This window comes from Anarrhichthys ocellatus, unplaced genomic scaffold (assembly GCF_004355925.1).
Source record: "Anarrhichthys ocellatus isolate YVR2014 unplaced genomic scaffold, GSC_Weel_1.0 scaffold22, whole genome shotgun sequence".
NCBI lineage: Eukaryota > Metazoa > Chordata > Actinopteri > Perciformes > Anarhichadidae > Anarrhichthys > Anarrhichthys ocellatus.
The window spans coordinates 2,890,909-2,909,990 of record NW_022280052.1 but is presented as its reverse complement, the minus strand read 5'-3'; the positions used below and the strand labels follow the sequence as shown (position 1 = coordinate 2,909,990).

Here is a 19,082-nt window from a genome sequence, read left to right as displayed (position 1 = left end):
CTGGAGCTATCAGCAGGGTCAGCAAAACATGGAAGACGTGAAAAAGTAAGAGACGGGTTTATCTAATTATAAGAGAATTAGAATGTTTTATTATTATTGAACTCAGTACTTTTTAGATATCATACCTTCTGGAAGTATACAGTTACAAAAAATGGTCTTATAATAGCATCTAAGGAAATAAATTCGTACAAAAATAAATGGCTCGCAAATGGTTTGTAAAATGACAACATTGTTCTTTGTAAAAATACAAATGCACGAGAAATCAAAAGTGTGTCTGAATAATTAACACATTATAACATCCACTAGATCCTAACACTTTGCACAAGAAAGGGATTAATACAAAAATGACCACACATGGAATTAGCAGATGATCGTTTTTCATTGGCAAAGAATCAAATGAAAAGATGAGCGTAGCTTATAGACAGTGAAAGAAACAGTGTTTTCCAGTGTGTTGAGGAGCTTGCATAATAAAAAATATAAGATAAAGTAGTCAGGATTTAGTTTTAATCATTTGCATAGCTTAAGCACATTTTGAATGATCAAAAATCAACCACATTGAGTCTTTAGTAGGTTCAAAAGACAGAACTAAGATATCTGCTGAATCTAACAAACATATACTGTAAATTTCTTCTTGGTAGGTAGTATGAACAATATTCATTAAAAGCATACATAAAACAACGATGTCTCGCATATCTCAATGGCGACTCTGTCCCCTTTTTGGTCTCACTGCATCAATGACAATCAATGTAAAAATATTGGTTTAAAAAAAAGCCAGTAAAAACACGTGGTCCCGGCAGAGAGCAGTTTCAACTTCACTGACGTTAAAATTAGTTACGAACACTAACGCAGAAGATGAGAAAAAGCACAACTAAAGTTCATATGTGACAAAGATTTGCTCGCAAAACAATCCTAGCAACCCGTCTCACCCATTACTACGTTCTCTACAATACTGCTCCACCTCTTATCTGTGGAGATAAAACAAAGACAAGTTGGAGAGCAAACAGAGCCACAGAAACTTAGCACAGTCTTATCACAGGTGACTGCAGGTCAGGTACATTTTTAATGACATTTCTCAAAACCACACCCTCTGATCCGCACAAGTGACTGAACACTGTGAACAATGATGCTGAAAAGGCAGTGTTTGCTGTGGAAGTGGCTACAGCCGAGTGCCCTGCTTCCATTTTCTTCTAAAAAAAAGTAGTTATTTATTCATAACTGATGTTCCCTATGCGTGTGCGTGTGTGTGTGTGTGTGTGTGTGTGTGTGTGTGTGTGTGTGTGTTTGTGGGGTGTTATCCAGAGTGTGTTGACCCTGTACAGGTAACTTTGGTCTTGGCATGTCACAGTCTTTGTAGTATTTTGGAGTGTATCTTGGCCTGTGTGTCTGTGACTGTTTGCTGTGAGGACCACAGAGCTGAGTGTCAGGACTCAGTGGGTTCATCAGTGGTTCTTGTCGTAGTCCTTCACTATGCGTTTGAGGTGGAACAGCTTGTGTCTCAGCATGCGACACTCTTTCTTCTTAGACCTGTAGTCGGATGTCTACAGAGTAGAGAGAACACTAGATGAGTCATGTAACAATACAAAACAGCACAAAAATGCATGAGTTATTCAATAATGCTCGACAGTGAGAATGTTAGCTCTTCTGCTCTAAAGAAAAGGTTCTAAAAGCTTCATGATGAACTGTCAAGGAAAATGTTTAGAGAAAAAGTTTTATGTACAAAAGAATACGAGGAAATCTAAATGAGGTGACATTTTGTAGCTGGATGTTAACAACGTAATGCTTCCACAAATAACTGCAATATATTTTGAGTAAAGTCTTTATGGAGTTTAGTTTATATAAAGTATTATCAGAGATGTTTGCTCACCTGCTTCAGATCCTTCAGCTGATTATATTCCTCTGCTACAGCCTGTGGAAAAATGAGGAAAAAACATTTGTTGTGATCCTGTGTCTCTCACATACAAACTGAATCTTAGAAGAATCTTGTCTTTTCCCGTTTTACAGGTCCTGAGTGCACAAAACATCTGTTTTGTGCACTCAGGACCTTGATGAACAGGATTTTAGTCTTTGTGTGTCTATCTAAGTCTTTGCAATGTATACTTGCATCTCTTCAATGCCGTACATAATAGTGTCAGTAAAATGGAGATAGAGGGCTGAGATGTTCCAACAACAACCCAAGACAAAGTCAAATATCTTAGATATGATATCTGGTTGAACTCATCAGTGCAGTGACTCAACAAATGAGAATCATGAAAATGCTAGACGTTATGGGTGCATTTAAAAAAAATGTACTTTAACAATTCGCAAATATTCAGCACATTCAGTACATTTCTGCCTAATTGTGAACTGTTGAAGTGGCAGTTTGATTTCAGGCTAATCAGCACTGCAAGGATTACGATTGTATTACTCAACAATTAATATCTTTTTTCTCTTCATTATTAATGTAGAATTATTGCTTTGAGGCCCCAGAACACTAAAGGGTGGGTGGCTCATAAAACATTACAAATGAAGTTTATGAAAAAGAAGGACGCAGCATAAACCCAAAACTGATACTATGTGTGGAGCAGATTTCAGCATATTACAGCTGCAAACGGCAAAATGATAACCTTCATTTTTGGCAATTGTAAGGAAAGAGAAGCTTGTTTTGGCAGAAAGAATAATAACATTTCTTAATTCATGAGGCTTATTTTTTCACTATTAAAGTTACAGTGAAAGGGAATAATATTGCGTATTGCATTTCTGACTCATACATTCCTTTCTCCTGAGTTTAGGAGGTGAGCACTGCATATATCTGACCTGGTATTTGGCAGTGGTGTCATCCAGGATGTCCAGCTGCCGACTGAGTTTGTTCAACTGGTCATTAATGTCGTCCATCTCAGTACACAGGCGCTTGTATTCCCTAAGGTCGACATCAAACTCTCTCTTATAGTCTTGACGCTGAGCATCAGATGTTATATCTGGGTACGTACTGGAGGAGGAGGAGGAGGAGGAGGAGAGAATTCAGCATCAGAGAAAAACCTCATTAGAAAGACTTAAAAACACTTTCTGCACAAGAACATCACACTTTTACACAACCTTTACTGAGGTTATCAAGCTTACTACTGAAGCACAGGAACGCAGTGCACTGGTCTATGAGTAATAGTGTAGGTGCTGGTTTCAATAATGCTGTGTTAGTATAGGTGGATCGAACAACAGCCAAATAAAACTGCTTTCTCATGAAATACAATGACGACCATGTTTTGTACCTTTGGCCCAATTCTCATTACTCCTGAGTACAGCCCATGTGAACTTGAATGCCTCAGAGGATTAACTACCCTCCTGGACAGAGAGAAGCGCGTACAGCCTGAAGCCTTTTCCAAGCTTTGCTGTTTAAGCATCTGTTTATTTACTATTCTGTACTTCGATCCAAAAGATGTTCCAGCTGCATGTTCCTGTAAATCGTGTGTCACTCTAATGTGAGCTTGATTTTCTGAGCTTACAGTTGTTCATTTCAATCAAAGAATTTGGGTCTGGTCCTAAGGGAGAGACTGCAATCAACATTCTTTGTTCCAAGATAATAACATTTCCATTTTTAATCCAGACAACGTATGAGCTGCAGGGAGATACAATAGTATATTCTTACTTCTCCCACTCTTCTTCGTCAAGTTCATTGCCCGTTTCTCCTCCTGTGGTGTACTCCGTCTCATACTGAGACTCGTCCAGTTCAGGGTTACGTCTGCGTCTCTTGCCCCTGTTGGCAGAGGGTTTGCGACCGCCGCCAGTCTCCTCTGACGGGCTGGAGCTGGTTCTTCCGCCATGGGAGAAGGCTTCTGATGGTCTGCTGGTGGTCCTCTCCGAGTACCTGCAGGACAGCAACATAAAAATGAAAACAATTCTGTAATGACTGCCTTCCCACTGGAACCACTAAGTATCTTTCATGGAAATAGCATTACACTAAGATCACAATTTCGTTGGAGAGACTTTATTTAAAATATAACCTTAAAGAGGTTACTGAAATCACCCCATTCCCAGTGGACATCGTGCTCTTGACCACATAGAACAAATAAAGTAATCAGGACCCAAATAACACCAGGAACTTAAATATGTGAGACAGTGTCTAAAGAAAACCAATATTCACTTATATGGCCCAGACAGATAACATATGGAGGAAGGTAAACACTTTGACCCACTGATGATTATTGTTTCTTACCCCCTACACTTCGACTCAGTGACCAGGAAGCAGGGACAGCACTTTAATAACGGGAAGGAGGAAACATGCTCAATTTTGTTCGGAGGGATTTGTAGAGGAATCCAAATCCAGCAGTGCAGATATTACAACTTCTTAGGAAAAAAGTCTGTCAACAATAGAGCACTCCGACATTCCTCTGCTTATGAAAACGCCAGCTATGTTCACTTTGTGAGAGAGAAATCGTCAAAACAATAATATTCTGTACTTTGAACCAAAGCTAAATCCTGCTTTGTAAAATTGTATTATTTGGTCTTAGTGTTGAACATTAACAGTGCGATTCACCTTAATTAGGTCATTCAGAGCATATTTCTGATACGAGCTTGGCTTGTTTTTTCAAAGGTACCGAGATGTTAAGTAACCGTGAGGAGCAATGCACTTTCAGTCAAACACACTGCAGGCCTGAGAACACCAATGCAAACAAAAACAAGGTGCAGGAGAAATCATTTCTAGCATTAAAGAAAAGCAATTACATTCGTTCACCAACATCCTGCCTTTTCCCTTCCTAAGAGATTTCAATGAGCATGAGAAAAAAAAGAAGGGAACATGAATCCAAGAGCTCAAAGGTCACACACACAGCTCAACAGAGGGCAATATGTTTTCATGGGCTTTAAAACAGAGCAGTGATCAGATATCGCTTGTGTAGTCACATGTTTGGAGGTTCATTGTTTGTGTGGAATCAATCTATCTATCTATATCATAGATATAGATATACCAAATATATCTGTCTTCCTGTAAAACATAAAAATGCTTTTGACGACTCATCTTGAAGTCTGGGGCTTAATCTGATTTGTATGTATAATTCTATAATCTGAGCAGACAAGGGGGCTGAGAATACAGGTCACCCACTCTTTGTTGTCGTTGGTGTCCTCATTGTAGGAGCTGCTGTCCACCTTGGGTGGGGGGTAGGAGATGACACTGTTCACTGAGGCGTTGAGCAGCCCGGCTCCCTTCTCGGACACCAGCAGGGTGGGGGCGTCTTGAACACTGCGGCTTTCCTCCACATTGTTCACCTATAGCAGGCAGGAAGGAACAGACTCAGCAAACAAACAAACACCTAAAGCTACAGGCTCATTTTCTGACTGGCATCCTGTGACAGAAACCGTTATTTTTCTCCTTGAGAGAACAGTCAGACGTGTAATTGGACAGCACAGGCCAACTCCTCCAATGAGGGTTATCTGTTTGGTTCACCGCGCTTGAAAAGGTCAAGACAACAAAAGCAAAGGCTGACTAAACCATTGATGGTCTTTTGTTTACAAAGCATTTCATTAAGTTTCTTTCTAAAAGCCCTATAACCTAAAAAGAGTGGTCATAAGTGAGGATATAATGTACACACAGAAAATATCTGACAATAATTTCAGCTTTACTTTCACTTCTTTCTATTGTCTTCTGTCTTCATGAACACCTGGAACGGATGTGTTCACCCTTTCTGTCTTCAAACAAAAGGTCTGTCGAGTAAATAAATTCCCCTTAATCTGTATTTTCAAGTCCTTCCTGTGAGTTCAGACAGCCTGCATGAGGGAATTCCTCACAATGAAGGCCTCAGGGGTGGTTACTGTTTCCCCCACTGGTTCCAGTAAACGTATCAATCATTAGATATCTTTTACACAACCTCGACACAAAACATTTAAGTCTAAATTTTAAACAAGTCTTACTGTTTCTCTGCTACGCGGAGGACTAACTGACTTTAGCAGAGGCCTTTTGGTTGTTTTTCAAATGTAACACCACAAAGAGGACGTGAGGCAGGTTTTAAATTAAGCAGGCACATGGCATCTGACTTTGTACACTAAATAGCACTGAAAATGGTTGGGGCTGGAAAAACAACAAAACTGTGCAGAGCATCGTGAGGAATTGTGTTCCTCTGAAATAAGACATCTAACACCTACTGCACCTGCACAAGAAGGCATTAAGAATTCCTGTACTTGTCTATAATGTATTTCAGAACCAGTCCTGCTTAGAGGTGAGAATGTACTATTCCCCAACTTTACATAACCCTAAAAAAAAAACGTTCACCCTCCTGCTTACTTGGGTGGTACATTACTGAGCAATCTCTTAAATTCCTCACAGTGCAGGAGCATCAGCCTAGCCCCCAAGAAACAATAATCATGGTGGGTGGAGTACTCGGGTGGGGGAGACTTGCCCTTCTTGCAGCTGCAGGAGAACCCTATTTGAAGACTTTGCTACATGTAAGAATCCCAACAATGCACTCTCAGTGTGCAGCACAGCGGCTGCTGGGCTGTGAGCACAGTGTGTACGCAAAGTAAGAATGTCTGAGAGTCCTGGACCTGGTGAAGAAAAGCATGAAGACACAGATGGAGAGAGAGCGAGTGAGGCAGCGAGACGAAGCTGTGGATGTTGATGAGAGAACAAGGAGCAAAGCAAAGCACAGCGACATGCAAAGTGAGGGAAGAGTGCATGTGTGATAAAAGAAGAAGGAGAAGCAGAGCAGTGGCACGGAGACTCATGATGGAAAAGGGTAGAAATGACTGAATATTTTTTTAAAAACTCTCAATTGCAGTGATGTGCTTTACCAAAGATGATGCACTTGTGCTTTGCAAATTGTGAATGTATTCACAGCAAGTTATATTTAGTGGCAGCGATTGACATATTTATAAGAGAAAATACAATGAATGTTGCAATTTTCAAATCACCATCGACTTTGGACTGCATCATCTGGAAGGACAACTTTAGCTGTAGATACGCAGGTCAATTACGTCGGAATTCATTTTGAAAATAAAAATAAATCATCAGGTCTTCAAATCTAAAAACCTCATTGAATGGACAACTGGTCAAACTAATCGCATTTAGATATTTTTCTACACTCTACAGTACTCTTCCTTTAAGAGATGTCAATAACATAAAGCATTTGTTTCAAGCGGCAAACAATAAGCCCCTTCAGTCAGACCAGGGATTATTCAGGGTGCAGCAACATTTTGTTTCCCAATACAATATTATTCTAACTTGTTTAAAGGTGCAAAGTGTGGAAGATATGGCCAGAGTTTTAGCTCAAAACACGAAAAAAATAATGAACTAACGTTGCAGAGATATCTACTGAAATGAGCATGCTAACCAGCTAGCCCCGGCCGGTCCTGTCTTGTCATAATACATGTACCTCGAGAAGTGATAGTGAGACGCTGTAGTGTTCAGTCTGCCCTCAGTCCAACGTGAGAGGACGAAGACGTAGACCTGCACCAAAGGCATAATAATCACCTTGAAGCTACGGGTTCGGTGTACATTTGTTTATTGGATTAAATCAGAAGTGGGAGAAAGGAGAAAACCACTCGTATTTTCGTTTAGCCCTTTCCGAAGGCAGTCTCCTGGTGGTGGGACAAAAATACGAGTTGTTTCCCTGTTTCTGCCACTTTGGATTTAATCCACTAAACAAACTATCAAAACGTAAACTGACCGTACAGCCAGCATTTAGTGGCACAGTAAATACAAAGATGGCTAACCTGAACTGTAGGCCGACGCCACACGTAAAGGTTATAAGATAGCAGTGTTATTCTACCAAACTCTCAGAGTTTGGTAGTATTTTGCCTTTTCTTGCACAGCTGTAAATCATCAGTTGGCCTTGACCTTTTTTTTTTTTAACTGATGACTGTAAATTGAAGTTGACACAGACAGCCCTGCAGAGACCAACTCTGATGACTTCATGCAGCAGACACAATGCCGCAGCTGAATGAGGCCAGTGTGTGAGGTCATCAGAGCATGCCAGGCCTCCTTGAGCTCAGCAACAGAGATGGGTACAATCTCAAACCAACCACCGCCTCAGACTGTCACTGGCCTTGTGTTTAAAGGAGTCAGACAAGCCCGATGACTCATTTTGTGGCACAGATACAGACTGCAGGTAGCGCAGCAACATAGAAAATAAATAACTGCAGGAACAGTGGAAATATGAGTTCAATTCTACCACACTAAGATACCCAGTTTATTGAGGTTTTTCCAAAGATAAAATATGTAACTATAGATAATAAAGTCATCAGACCTTCAATAACAATCACATCTTCCAAGATTCATCTTCCTTGGATACTCTTTGCCCTTTTCACTACCCTTTATAATAAACTAAATATCTCTTTCTCTTTCTTAAAGCAATATTAACATCAAATATCACGATTTGGTGAAACTTTTAAATGCAGCAGCAGCATCCACTCCATTACTGTACCCACCATTCAGTCCGATGACATCAGTGAGCATGGCTCCATTGTCAGACACTAGTGCTCGTCATAGTATTCACTCCAGGCTTGACTCATCTACTCTGCTCTGCCTGTACACCTCCGTGTGCATGTATCCGTGTTCTAGGCAAAGATGACCACTCTTAAAAACAAACAGCTCTATATAATCCAACAAAACACCACGTCTGTATAGTGCCAGAGATAAAGTGTGACCGGCAGCACTTTCTACGCACTTCATTGACTAATTTGATCAAATATTAGAGCTAAGCTAGTACTTCTAAGTCCTTGGAGTGTACTTGTCAACTAAAATAAAACAATCAGCACACCATTTAAATAAGGTTTGGATGCTAGACGTATCACTGTCAGTTAGCATGGGCAAATAGATGGCTGGATGGGGCGTAAAGGACTACTAGCAATATTTAGTTTTGTTTATTTGGCTTTTTTTCTATGTATTTGTATTTCTTTCACTTGCAATTGGCATTCATGTACAATATGCCATGTGTCTGCATGTATTGATTTGTGTTCCTGACACTCCCCTGTGTTAAAGCAAACATTGGATGTGGACATCATGTGTTGGGGAGGATGCTGACTACAGTTTTTAGAAACAGAGCGGACATATTCTACAGACCTAGTTTTAAGATAAAAAACTGAGTGTACAGAGCTTTCGATGTTAACTTATTGTCATTCACTGTATACAACAGGCATCATTTGAAAAGTGGCAGGTCGAGTCAATAATTAACCCGTATCTCAGGTCTCATGTGACTCGTGTGATGTTGACATTTAAAAACCCGAAGGCCGTCTCTCTAGAAACCGCCTGCTTGCTTATCATCTTCTCAGGTGGTTAATGATTATTCAGAGTGAAACCAGGTAGTAGACCATGAGCAAACACTCACTGACCCTGAACAAAGTGATTCAGTCAGAGGAAACACTGTTATGGTACTCTGACCATTTCCCTGCTGGAGCCAGTAAACTCATAAAGATGTGTATATGACTTCTAACTCAAACAACGAAAACATATGAGAGATGTTGAACTGGTGAACAACATCTGGACATATTGTGTCACATAGCATAACAAGTGACAAAACAACTTCGGTAATGTGCAAAGTCAGCTTTATTTTACGGCATCACCACCATCCTCGAACCCATCTTTATAACTGATGACTACTTAAGCAGGAGGAATACCTCACTGCAGCCAACCTTCTTTACCTACTTTACATCAGCGTAAGTACAGCTTCAGCGTAGGCACAGAATCACTGTTTCCTACAGGATTGGATTGTATTTGTGGTGGTAGCTGACCGGGGAGCGTGTGCGCATTGTTTTATAACTGCATTGATTACTAAAAAAAAATAGTGCAATATTGTGATGCATCAAAATTATTGATATTCATTACATTTTAAATATTGATTTATGGAATTTTTTAACATTTTATTCACTCACTACATGATTAGACACTCTTTCTGCTGACAAATTGAGCTCAAATTGTAGAATTCAGAACAATTCAAATGGAAAACACGGAATTTTGGAAAAATGTAAGACGGAACCTGAAAAAAGTAAAGCCCGATTTGGGCTGGTGTGACCCCAACGCAAGATGTTCTCTAGTTTGATCCTCTAATCAAATCCGTCTGTGAACATTGTATTCCATCAACTTTTCTTAGGCTGGATTTAAACCCTCTGTTAAACCCTGTTCATTTGACTGCCAGCTGTGCATGCCCAAACTCAGGGTCAGTTAGGGTCGGAAATATGATTTTTCTTTGTAAATCCCATGTAAATCTTATTAACCTGTTGTCTCTTACCCATTCCTCTACGTCTCTGCCCTCTGAGGCCTTCCCGCCAACAAGAGGCTCTTCCCAGTAGATATTTGGTTTCCCGTAGCGCCAGATCTTCCCTCTTGTTCTGTGAGCAAAGAAAGCCGCAACACCGAAGGCAAAGACAACCAGGAATCCACACACCATGGCAACTCCCTGGAAAAGCAAGAATATGAGATTAAAAACTGGAACGTTCTCAAGGAGATAAGCTGTAAAATAAAGCTGCTTTATCCTGGTACTCAAAGTACACAAATACTGTACACGTGTGACTTCATTCAGTGAAATAAATATCACATTGTGTGGCTCTGTGTACCCAAAAACTGTAACAACTGCTGCATGATAACATATTACAAAACAGAAAAGGACTGATAATATGCGAATATGAGTCCAGATTTATCTCACATTTTTAACAAAGTTTCACATCAAATGTTGGCGAGTGATACACAAGCAAACACAAAGCATTTCAACCACATTTATTTTATGAACACAAACCTAATCACCAATAACAACAAAAAATCTAATAATAAACAATGCCAAAAATGTACTGGTTTCAGCTCCAGAAATGTGAGGATTTGCTGCTTGTCTTTGTTTTATATCACTGTATATAGAACATATTTGTGTTTTGGGCTGTAGTTCAGACACAATAGTTAGTTAAAAATACATGTTGTGGCCTTCACCGCTCGTCCCATTTAAAAATACCTTCCAAATAAGCTACTACAGTTACTACTCTAGCCCAATCAATTTAAAATAATGTTATAAATAGAATAATACATCTACTTGAATTGATCCTCAAGAGAGTTATATCAAATACTGACTCAACCGTTGATATCTACTTAATATCTACACACCTCCTGTGGGTCAACAAAGCAGTAATGGTAGAGGTACTGGTTGTAAATGGGGAAGCCTCCCACTCCTCCCATCTGTGAGTAGCTGGTCTGGTAGAGGTTCTGGCACATTATTAACATGGGATTGTAGCTCATACTGGAGGAGCCCTGGGCCATGGGGTTCACCCCAACGATGTAGACGATGCTGATGATGCCCTGGAACAAACAATGATCGATAACAATGAGCACAGATCACACTATTAGTATGTTAGCACTATTATAACAGTGTGATCTTGAACGTACTTGTGGATGAACATGTGCTTTAACCGACTCAGTGTGTAGACCACCGAGAGTTAAAATGTGTACACACAGAGTCTTGTTTCACATTATACACTGGTGTTCAGGGTGTTTCAAAAACATGCACATTTAAATACCGTTCATGACAGAGATGTGTGTTTTCACTGTTCGTTGGGATGTGAGAAGGGAAACTCCAAATATTAGACATGAATATGGGATACCGCAGCAGGGAATTGCTGATGTAATTCACATCCTTTTAAACATCTGCAGTGTAGAATCAGGCAGCAGAATCTAAACAGAGGTCAACACTCTGTGCATGACTCAGGTAAGATTGAAAATTAATTTCAGTTTTAGCATTCTTGTCCCTTACAGCAATGACTTGAGTATATTGCCCTGCATCTTAGTGTCTTGCTGGATCATGATAAAAGTCTTAACCTGTTTTAGCTCGGGGGTAGTTATGGATATTTGCCATGAACCTTATGAACGGAGAAACAATATATTTTGTTTTTCTGGGTGTGAAGTTTGTGCAGCAGTTTCAACTTTAAACCGTTGGTACACACCGTAGCATATGTCCAGTAAACGATCTTTGGTGTATTCTAAGCCACTGTGGGCTGGGTGTGTATGACATGAATACAAACAAAAGGTACAGACTTTGATTTAGCAACAGGAGCTGCAAAGTCTATGAGAAACAATGTCCTTATTCTTGAGAATAAAAGACAAAGTGCTCTGGATATTATTGGTTTAGGAAAATCAGTAAGCAAAAGTCAAGTAAATCTCTTGCCCGGCACTTTTTTTGATGTTCCGTCTGATTTAAAGTGATCTATGTTCTACTTAGATTGTGATTTCTGTAATATTTGGCTCTCTTGTTCCCGCTACAGATACATCTTGTGCTTCAAATTAATCACCCATCACCAGTGTCCTGTTTTATGTTTCCTCCACATAAAGTGATTGGAGACTATAAAATGTGAATGAGTCTTACCTGCAAGATAGCCATAATGATGCTGGCTATCATGAGGGCCAGAAAGAACTTCCTACAGCGGACCATGTTGGATTTAGAGAAGCTGGTAATGAAGAAGGCCAGTGCCCCTATGAAGTTGATGGCTGCCATGGCAATCATGGCGGATTTGGCTGAGTACGGTGAGACGTAGGAGCCATAGCTGTTGCCGTAGCCTCCTCCTCCATAGCCTCCTCCTCCATAGCCTCCTCCTCCGTAGCCTCCTCCATAACCACCGTATCCTGAGCCGTAGCTGCCGCCACCGTATCCACCGCCACCGCCATAGCCCATTCCCATGCCCATTCCATACTGCATGTCCCACATGAGAGTGGATGCCACGCAGGCAAATATCGCCACACACAACACGATCACCGTAGCCATCATGGCCTTGATGATCCCCGGAGGTGACAGCCATTTGTAGAAGTGCTGCGGTTTGTCCTCAATGTAGTACGATCCCGGGGGAGGTGGGTATGCATTGTAATCGCTCTGAGGGGCATTGAAGCTGCCTGGAGGGCCAAAGCCATTGTTGGATGGCGAGCTGAAGGGAGGACTGTAGACAGGTGGACTCTCGTAGTGCTGCTTGTCAAACATCGCTCAAAGATGTCCCGAACTGTAAAAACAAAAGCGGACAAAACAGAAAGAGTTTGTGGATAGTGGAGAGAGCAAAGTGTAAAAGCTGGTGAGATTTGTCCGTCTCTGTTTTTCAGCAGCACTGATATGAGTAATGCTACGTGGAGATATGGAAAGTTAGGCGTGACTGTCTTTGGTAATGACATTTAGTAACAGAACAGTGTAAATGTTTTACCACTTCCAGGGAGTGCGATTTACGAGGGCACAAGTTAGGCTTGTTTGTGCAACTTTTCATTTCTGTCACGTTGAGTAAATTAGGTTTTACAGAGAGCAGAAAGTTCAGCACTTATCATATTATAAACTAGATTAGAACTGCTTTCCTACATTAACAGAAAATATAAATATATTAGAACGTTGACCTTAAGCCTTGAGGTTTCCGTACCAGCAAAGTCAGAATCAGTGTGGAGATGTCGGTACCAGGACAGGGAGCGCAGCCAAACAACAATACTTTCCTTTTTGCCTCTTCACAGACTGTAGGAGTCTCTCTCCAGCCTCCACAATGTCCAGCCAGTCTTTGAACATTTCAACTCCCGCTAATCCCCAAGCACATTTTTCTCGTTTTCTTTCTCGTTACCAAATCTTACAGAGAGATATCCAAGGTCACAGTGTATACGACTTAACAATCTTCTACATTGAGCCCTACAGGGAGGGGGCTGCCTACATGTTTCAGTTAAAAGGCATGTAAAAAGCAGAGAAAGTTACTGCAGAAAACTAAAAAATGGAACATTAATGCTTCTTTTACTTTCTTTGCCAACTCTAATCTCACCCTGATATGACCACAGTGCTTGAGTAACAGACAGTAACACGTCATCTATCAAATACACGACATAACAATAAGGGACATAAGTCATTAATCCAAAGGGTGAAGCTAATTATTGCTTTTGTTGATTCATCTTTTTTAGAGAATTAACTGACATGTTCCCAGAGCCAGAGGTCAGGTCTTAAAATTAATTGATTTATCAGATCAACAGTCCAAAACACAATGTTTTCTAAATGTATAACAGAAAAAAGCAGAAAATGTATTAACTATTTTGATATATTGATAAATCCTTGAGTCATTTTTCAAGTAAAAAGGTCAATGTCAAACGATTTTGTCATGAATGAAAGTGAACTCAACTGAAAGTTTTTTACTTTCGGACTGTTAGCTGAACAAACCATGTGATATGTCACATAGAGCTCAGTGAAATTGGGTTGGCCGTTTATTTAAACACGTACTTACATTTTATAGACCAAACCTGCAAATAATCAGGAGCTTAATTGCTGATGAAAATAACGGATATTTGATTAATCTTTTCAGGGATGTTTGCAAAGTGCTTTCTGAACTCTTCCAGCGGCACAACAGCAATAGTTTTAACAACAACAAATAACTCTTTCCACTACATTTTGTTCCTGTTCAGGCACCTTGGTGAGAATGCGAGGGAGTGAAGCTTGATTTATGCGAGCTGCATCTTCGAAGGTCACGAGTGTCACACTATCAGACCCTGAGACGCGCTCGGAGAATCCTGCACGATGTGATACGAACGATCCAAAAGGTTCCTCCTCACATCCGTGAGACCGTCTATATAACCCAGTCTTAGCGGCCGTACGGACAGACAGAGAGACAGTCCCTGGCACTGCCCACAGTCTCCAGTAGTAACTCTCCTTTCTTTATGGGACACTGGCACAAACGGTAGAAGGAGTCTCGCCTCAGAGCCTCCATCCAAGACACCTTCCCATTATTCCCTCCCTCATTCCTCCATATCCTTCATCCCCCCTCACAATTCCTCCTGTCCCCGGGCTCTCCTCTCCCCCTTCTCTCCCTCCCTCCAATAACTTCTTGCCTTTGTTTTTGGAGCAGGAGGGGCAAAAGTCAAGGCTGCTCGTCAGGGGAACAATGTTGCCATGGAGTCAGGGTAAAAAAAAAAAAAAGGAAAATTGGGGCACTGTCTAGGGAGGATCAAACAAGGGCTCCTCTGTGCTGCTCCTGAGTGGAGTGAGGCCGGAGAAAGAGACAGAAAGAGGGGAGGACAGGTGGATGTGGTGCACAGCGGTGTCAGGTGTCCTTTAATGTTGATAAACGGGCCGTCTCCTAAGCCACTGGGTCTTAGGTTAATTTATACTGTCAGTGTCTGGAATTACAATGAAACCAAATTATACTGAGAACGACCAAACAACCACCCAAGGCCCCAGATATAAGATTAGGAAAAGTACAACATGTTGAGCACAAACTGGCTCTTTTTTTTGAACTCCTCTAAACCTGCCAAACAGCCAATATGGTCTCAAAACGTTTTTTTCAATGTATTAAAGTAGGAATTTTCTACAGGAAGCATTTGAAAGTACTGCAGTGCGAATCTTTGGGAGGCAGAAATCACAGACAGAGCTGGAGCTGCAATGATTAATGGTTTAACTTGAAACAAAGTGATGGTTTTAGCTTCTCAAACACAGGAATATGCTGCTTTGTCTTAGTGGAAGAAAACAGAATATCTTTGGGTTTTGAATTGTTAGTCAAACAAAACAAAACATTTGGTGACATTAACTTGGGATATTGGGCATTTTCCACTATTTATTTCTACATCTTATTGACAAATTAATTAATCACTGAGTAAAAAAAAATCTTTTTTTCTTAGAAAATTACTCAAACTGATTTTCAAAATAGTTGACGACTAATTTAATTATCGACAACTAATCGATTAATCTTTAAAGCCGTGAGGGGAAGCTTTATATTTATTTAACAGCTTACTTTTACTCAGCAGCAGTAGTAGCAGAAGCAGTAGTAATAGTACAGTGCTGTTTGTGTAAAACTGGCTCACAAACTTCATTTTCATGCTGGGCAGAGAGCACAATGTTTGGACCACAGTCACAGGTCAGGTCAGACACCCACCAGCCGCAGCCTGAGCTCCTCTAACACAGAGATTCTATCATCTGCTGCTAATAATGGAATTCCAGTCAAACAGTCACATGTCTCCCATCTGTCAAAAACAATTAGGCCCGACCCCGATGTAGGCTGGGACCCACTGGCATACACACAGGATTCAGCCATGACTTCCTGCCCAAAAACACCCCGTGGAAAAATACCTGGGTCTTTAAAAAAAACAAAAAAAACACGTGTGCATTCAGTTGCAGATGCTTTAGGTGTCTTTAATTAATACACATTAATACATGAACAGTTTTAGAGAGATGTTGATTCAACTTAATTGTCATTTTGGAGACGGTCGTGTTGTTGAAGGGTATGACATCATACTGAGGGGGGATTCTAATAGCTCGTCTACCCCAGCTATATTAATGAAGTTAGAGTAAATGGTGTTGAATAAACACAAAACCTGACCAAAAACTTGCTCCTATTGTTTTATTTGATGTCTTAAAGTTTGCTTTAAGTATTTTATGCATACTTTTTTTACTTGCAAAACAGATAAACTACAGTTAACACAGTAAAATTCATGGAGGGAGCATTTAAATCGTACTGACCGGCAGAGCATGTTCTGTAGATGCTGCAGTCGGTAGCGCCCATGAATTTTGCGACATTCGTGTCCTACTTTTTTGTCTTTTGGGCTTTATTACTGGAGCACTTAAGGCATACCACAGAAAAGCTTAAGAGGTTTTAATGTTTTGTTCTACGATATATATATATATATGTAAAATACCCTTCTTGTGAATTGTGAGGCTCCTCCGTGTCTTAAAAAAGGGGGATGCTAACAAGTGGCTAACTGAGACTACATCAGCCTTATCAGCCTCGTTGTGTACTCATGCGACCGTGTTGTAGTTCGCTGTAGAATAGTCTACTATTCTACGGTCTAAGGAGTCTGATTCAACTTTCAATCTCACAGTCGAATCACCGCAGGGACGGAAAATGTGTAATGAATAAAAGGATCATTCATCATTCAAAATAACAGAATAGGAATATGGAACAATGTGGAAAATGGAATTAGATTGGCCTACAAAAATACGTCATCAATGCACCACTTTATTTCCTTTTTTGTTTTTTGTTCAGGTTAGTCTGGTCCTTTGTTAGTTGAATTAGTTTGAACATTGTGATGTTGATGTTGATGGGTTAGTCAAGTTACCTCAGAGTCAAACAACCTAATTAGCTTTACCGCCATCTCTAAAACAGATGCTGCGCACGCAGGTAACTGCACTAGCTTTGATATCTGATTTAGGTTCCGACTGTAACAGCAATATTTAAATATTACTGAAACAACTATTAAACGTGTATTTATTTTGGGCTGCACATTTTGCTGTTTGCTGTACCTAGTTTTACCGAGTCACTGATTTGGAAAACAAAAGGCCAAGAATTTCTCAAAATGGTTGCCAATGGAAATCCTTACTGTTGAGCTCTGCAGTCAATGATATAAACACACACACACACACACACACACACACACACACACACACACGTAACATCATCAGAAAACATCTAAAGCTTACAGGTTGTGAACCTGTAACCTGTTATTCACATTATTGTACTTATTACTGCGCTACATATATGTGAAAGTATTAGTAACTTTAGTTATTATTAATACAAAATATAAATCCACTAATGATGCATTATTACACATCAAGCTGCACAGCAGTATCAAATGTAGTTGAAATCAGTGAGGCATACATACACACATTAGTGCGTCATTCTGAAATGGGGCATTCTACATGATTACTTTTGCTACTTTAAGTATATTTTGGTTCTTGTAGTTTCTACACTGTGGCATTGCTGCTCCTACTTCTGGAACAGGTTTGAGGAACGCTTTTCCTTGGTGCGATTTTCTGTGTTTTGTCCCAATAGGTTTCTTGTATTGATCGTTTTAACTGACTCCTTTATAACCAATAACCAACTTCAAAAGGTAGTTCACCTGACGTTACACCGCTAACCAGCGTTACCGTCTCGTGATTAGGTAACATGAGGGGTCCCACCTGTTACAAATCTAACGTTACTACCGTTAATACCCTTAATGCGCTGTTCACTCGAATACTGTTGATAACAACCTGATAAGAAGACATACATTTAATGCAAGTGTCGTCTAATAGAATAACTCGACTTACTGTTTTTAGATCATATTTAACCTTTAAACGTCATGTTTTCTTACCTGAGGATCGCTGGAGGAGTCTGTTTCCTGTCAAAACTCTCCTTGCTCTCAAAGTTTGGAACAGTCGAGAGAAAAATATGTCCGTCAAAAAATCAACCGAATGTTTACATTAATATTGAAGTAAACTTCTTATTCTGAGACTAAATGTAAAAGTCGCCACTCCGCTTGAAGCTGCTGTCCCAGGCGGAGACAGACAACGGTTTCCTTCACAGTCACACAGCTTCTGAAACAAGTGCTTTGTTCCGCAGGGATGAGGCCCACAAGACCGCAACACCGCCGCGGCTCAACCGCGAGAGGTCGGGCTTTATTACAGCGACCACGCGGATTCAGAAACAGGGGAACTTTTCATTACAATGAATCAATAATACAACTATAGTAAAGAAATGATTAACAAAAGTTAACATGTAATAAACATGATCCTCATCACAGACAATGTAGTTATTGAACTGTAGTTTAGTAAATTCTTACTTCAATTAGTGGCGCAACACATTTACTTAATTACTGCAAATTTGAGGTACTTGTACTTGTAATTTGTAATCTGCAACATTTGTTAGACAGCTTTAGTTACTAGTCAACTAACTTTATATACAGCTTTGTATATTTATATTTTGCACACAAAACATATATAGAGCTTTGTCATTGCTCCTTAAGGGACATGTGATCAGTTGGCTCTTAAATAGACAAGGCCAAATTGTGATATACTGTATGTTCACTGAGCCATTACAACATTTACAAATTCATACATGCAGCTTTCATGAGACAGACAAAGACTACAAACGTACAGCGGGAATGGACAAAAACTAAAATGTACATTGTACAGCATTGTTCAATTATCAATTATTATTATAAATGAATTAATGCAATTACTAAAAAACTAATTCAGTTGTGTTACTGTGTGAATCGTTCCAGTGTCTCTGCTGTGCAGTTTTACATTCAGTGCTCTGACAATGTGTATATTTTCATTTTCATATTTACTTTCCCAATCCACAAAATACTATCATCAGATATCTATATGAAATATTGTATATTTATGAGTGTGATTTTATTTTTTCTTCTACACAATTGAATCCATTAAAGATCTTTT

At 40.0% G+C, this 19,082-nt stretch overlaps 1 protein-coding gene across 1 annotated transcript; it reads right to left on the bottom strand.

Moving 5' to 3' along the window:
* Window positions 1-63: 63 nt before the first annotated feature.
* Window positions 64-18,247, bottom strand: LOC116390144 (occludin). The gene is made up of 9 exons (XM_031859502.1): window positions 17,999-18,247; window positions 12,300-12,924; window positions 11,048-11,239; window positions 10,188-10,355; window positions 5,072-5,235; window positions 3,620-3,838; window positions 2,794-2,965; window positions 1,865-1,906; window positions 64-1,538 (listed from the first exon to the last, which is right to left on the bottom strand). The coding sequence occupies exons 2-9, from the start codon at window positions 12,903-12,905 to the stop codon at window positions 1,440-1,442; spliced, it is 1,662 nt and encodes a 553-aa protein (XP_031715362.1). The 5' UTR covers window positions 12,906-12,924; window positions 17,999-18,247; the 3' UTR covers window positions 64-1,439.
* Between the last annotated feature and the right edge of the window lie 835 nt (window positions 18,248-19,082).